The sequence below is a fragment of the Leuciscus leuciscus genome (genome assembly GCF_965113295.1).
Source record: "Leuciscus leuciscus genome assembly, chromosome: 4".
NCBI classification, from domain to species: Eukaryota; Metazoa; Chordata; class Actinopteri; order Cypriniformes; family Leuciscidae; genus Leuciscus; species Leuciscus leuciscus.
In genome coordinates, this window is record NC_138728.1 from 26,348,435 (window position 1) to 26,352,632 (window position 4,198).

At 36.5% G+C, this 4,198-nt stretch overlaps 1 protein-coding gene across 1 annotated transcript; it reads right to left on the reverse strand.

Annotated features, from left to right (window-relative positions):
• Positions 1-3,692: 3,692 nt before the first annotated feature.
• Positions 3,693-4,198, reverse strand: LOC309496322 (uncharacterized protein; the record flags this gene model as incomplete). Its single annotated transcript, XM_082166320.1, has 2 exons — positions 3,693-3,924; positions 4,047-4,198. The coding sequence occupies 2 exons, from the start codon at positions 4,196-4,198 to the stop codon at positions 3,693-3,695; spliced, it is 384 nt and encodes a 127-aa protein (XP_082022446.1).

The following is a 4,198-nucleotide window of genomic DNA, read 5'->3' on the forward strand; positions in this document are numbered from 1 at the left end:
ATGAGATTAAAACCATGTTTGTGCTCCAAACTTACTTTATAACGCAAGTCGAGTGTTTTAAATAATCTTCTGTGATCTAATTTGGCTTCAGATAAAAAAAATCGGACAGAAAATATATTATTTATAGTATGCACGATGATAAAGTCTATATCGATTAGCATTACATTATAAATATAATCTATTATTATAAAAAATACCTGGCATTGCTTGAAGAACACAGGCATATCAAATATCATTGCAATCATGTTTATTATCTTCAAAACGTCTGTATCTGCATATTACAGCGATCTCTGTGTTAGCTTTGTGTGTAGCTGCTATCAGTGACGTCCTTGAAGGTCACATGATTATGGCTCTTCTTCATGCTCCATATATGGAGTATTATTGTGCATATAGCGCCCTCAGGCTATTGGTATGAATTGAAAACACAGCACATCTCAGTAAGAAGCGCTCATAATGATTACATCGACGCATTTGGGTATAAATTCAACAAATATTATTCCTGTCTATAGAAATATGATGTGAATCTATGAGAATATATCAATATTTCTCCAAGTCTGCACATTTTTTAGCTAAAAGCCCTGAGGGACGTTGGGCACTCGAGTAGTCGATTGTTTCCGACAGCGCTGAATAGTGGTTGAAGTAGTCGATCATTCGACTACTCGAGTAGTCTGTGCAAGCCCTAATATATATACATACATATATATATATATATATATATATATATATATATATATATATATATATATATATATTATGAACACCAGGTTTGTTGTGCCTTGTAGCCATATAAGTGTAGGGCTGCATAAAATAATAACAATAATAGCCTATAGCAGGCGGCCTATAAATCATTCAAAATGAACACTTCAGTGTCTTGCTACACTAGAGAAAATTGTTACTTCATTTCACGAGTTCATACATACAATTTGAGGGGGTAAAGTTTAATGCGTATTTGGCGTGCTGTCCGGGGGGAGGGCTCCGAGCTCGGAGTTCGGCCCGAACCCAGAGTACTCCCCCCGTATGTAAGTGGTTAGGACTAGAAGTGTGGAGAAGGGGTGGTGGAGGGATGCTGCTAAACTGTCAATGGATTGAGGTGAGACTGCTGAATGTATATATACCTCTCACTATTGATTGCTGAGTCCTCTCCACTTGTGTTAATTATCTGAACGTGCTCCTCCCGAACTTTGTTAATAAAACATCATATGTTACTTCAAATGTTTCCATTCGTTATGACGTTATGAAATGAGATTGGAGTAAAAACATTAAGCCTAATGTTTGGCGCGTTTTGCTTTTCAAACGCACAGCGCAAGTGACTCAAACTCACAGCGCGTGCAGAGAACATTTACTGAAGTGATCGAGCCACTCCAAACTATGAAACATCTATGTTTGAGCATATATCCACAAACACAATATTTAACAGTAAACCCGGGTCTAAACATTAATAGTCACCATATTAGAGTAAACACTCATACTAGCCTACTTTTATATTATGCTGTGTTTTATCATCGAACATAAAAACATCCTTGTGTACATGTATATAAATTTAGCATTAGGCTTCATGTTTTTACTCCAATCTCATTTCATAACGTTTCATAACAAACATTTTAGTCTGGCACCAGTTTGACTAGTTGCTACAATGTAAAGTTTATTTAACAATAACAATGCTTACTATTATGAGTGGACATGTCTTACCTTAAAAATCTTTCTCATCTTCAAATTGCGTTCTTCTAATTATTCTGAGGTAAATCCAAGGTAAACAGGACAGCACAGCACAAACACAACATGTCTTCCAATCTTGATGAAAAGCAGAGGAGGACTTAAGTCTCTGATTCTTTGTTTTGAGGTGATGAGGGCATTTTCAGGTCTGCGTTTCTTCACATGGACGATTTGCATGTCAATCGCTCATGCGCGCACATGGGTGTGTTCACATTAGACTAGAGTTAATGAGCACGGACTGAAGAAACTGTACATGTCGTTGATTTCCTACGGATTACTTAAACAGAGAATATTTGTTTTTGATATAATTGAATTCATTTGAAAAAAGAGACTTCAAGCTTTGTAAAGACATGTCTCAAGTCTGTGTGATAAACATTCGCTAAGTTACAGTTAAATTATCTGTCACGTTTCAGAATGAACTTCACATTGAGAGAGACGGCAGAATGCGCATCATGTTTATTTTCTTTATTTTACGAAAAACACAACATTTTGTTTTTATTATGTGTACACAAATAAAAGAAGACATTGAACAGTTTTGAATGTATAACACTTATATCGTCGCTGTCGGTCGGAATCCTCGTATCTCCAAAACCATTATTTTTCAAGAAATTAAAAAAAGGCATATTTTTTGAGTTATTAAACATTGTATCGTTAAAGTAGGTATTATACCTTATATTGCTATCATATACTGTTGTGTACCAACACAACATTTCCCCCAAATCATGTTTAATCGGAGATATGAGATTTATGACTTGGGAGCAGGGAGATACAAGGTTACGCTGTCATTGATAAGAATGGTACGGACACAGACGTCGCTGCTGCCAGCAGTGTTCATCAAAGTCTTTTGACAAGATATAAGGCTTTAAGCTATTCAAATCTAATGATTGTGGTTACATACATCTTCTTCCTAAACTCTATTTTAAACGTTTAAGAGCTATGAGTTATGCAATACCAAAATAAAACGATTAACAGGCTGTCTAATAGGCGGAAATTAATCTGCACGCAAAGTCGGCGGTCACGTTGAGCTTTTTGACAAGAGAAAAGGCTTTAATAGTTACAAAAACTAACGACTGTGGTAACATACATCTTCCTAAACTCTATTTTAAAGGTTTAAGAGCTATGAGTGATGAAATACAAAAAACGAAAAACGAGCTGACTAGGCTGTCTAATAGGCGGAAATTAGCCTAATCTGCACGCAAGCTTACCTTCGTGACTCACAGGCTTCATTCTGCACCGAAGCATTACAGCTATTGATTTTTAACAAAACAGGCCTACTCAAATGTATCTAACCTAACTATTTTCACTCGTTATTGTATAAAAAACAGACAGAGTTATCCAAAGATAGGCTTACTTGGTGCCAGTAGACAGCCCTTTTTTCTCCCATAAATAAAAACTTGCTACTATTTTACATGCACTGTGCCAAGAGAGGCATAGTCTAGAAGTAGGCCTAAGAGCTGAACTTCGAGTCAGTAAAATAATAATAAAAACAATAATTGAATGGTGTTATCCAAAACATTCAATTTAATTTAAGTATTATATCAGATACATTTAAAAACTTCAATGCACATGTATAAGTCTAGTAATAAAAAGCCTAGTAAAAAGTAGATATTACATAAATACATAAATTACTGATATCATAGTTTAGCACAGATTAACAGTCAATATGATGGCAATGTAACAACACGCACAGAGCCTCACAGATACATGCACACAGACAAGGCTTGCTTTACAAAGCCCATTACTGAGTGTATTTGTGTTTGTGAGTACAAAACTGGACCCATTGACATCCATAGTAGGAAAAAAAAAAAATACTATGGAAGTCAATGGGTCCAGTTAACTGTTTGGTTACTGACATTCTTCAAAATATCTTCCTTTGTGTTCAGCAGAAGAAAGAAACTCATATAGGTTTGAAACAACTTGAGGGTGAGTATATGACAGAATTTTCATTTTGAAGTGAACTATCCCTTTAATACTACATCCTATATTAAGCTAGTGAAGCAAATTGTTGTAAAAGCTGTGACAGTCCTTTGGGTGACTTCCCTCAGGTCTTGGAGGTGTTTGAATTTCAGCTCTTTGATCTTCAGGCGGTCTGAATAGAGTGGGGTGACTGTGTGGCTGTCTGAGGTGGAGTTTCGGAGTTGGTGACTTGGATGTGGATGCCAGTCATCAGAGTGGTTGATTTTGAAGTCCATCGTTCCATTGTTGTTGTACCTAATAGCACAAAATATAACACAACAACATAATCACTGTAAGATTTCATAAAATAATATGCAACATCATATTGTCATGCCCACAGTATATTGGTAAGACATAAGATTTACATTGGTAATTACCCGATGGCTCTGATATCGTGGACAGTTGGGTCACCAGGCCTTACTCCAGGGCGCAGAGACTTGCAGAGCCTCAGCTTGGTGAAGTCCTGGAAGAAGGTGTGGTCGATGTACTTGACTTCATATGGATGAGGCTTCACACGGGCCCTCTTCAT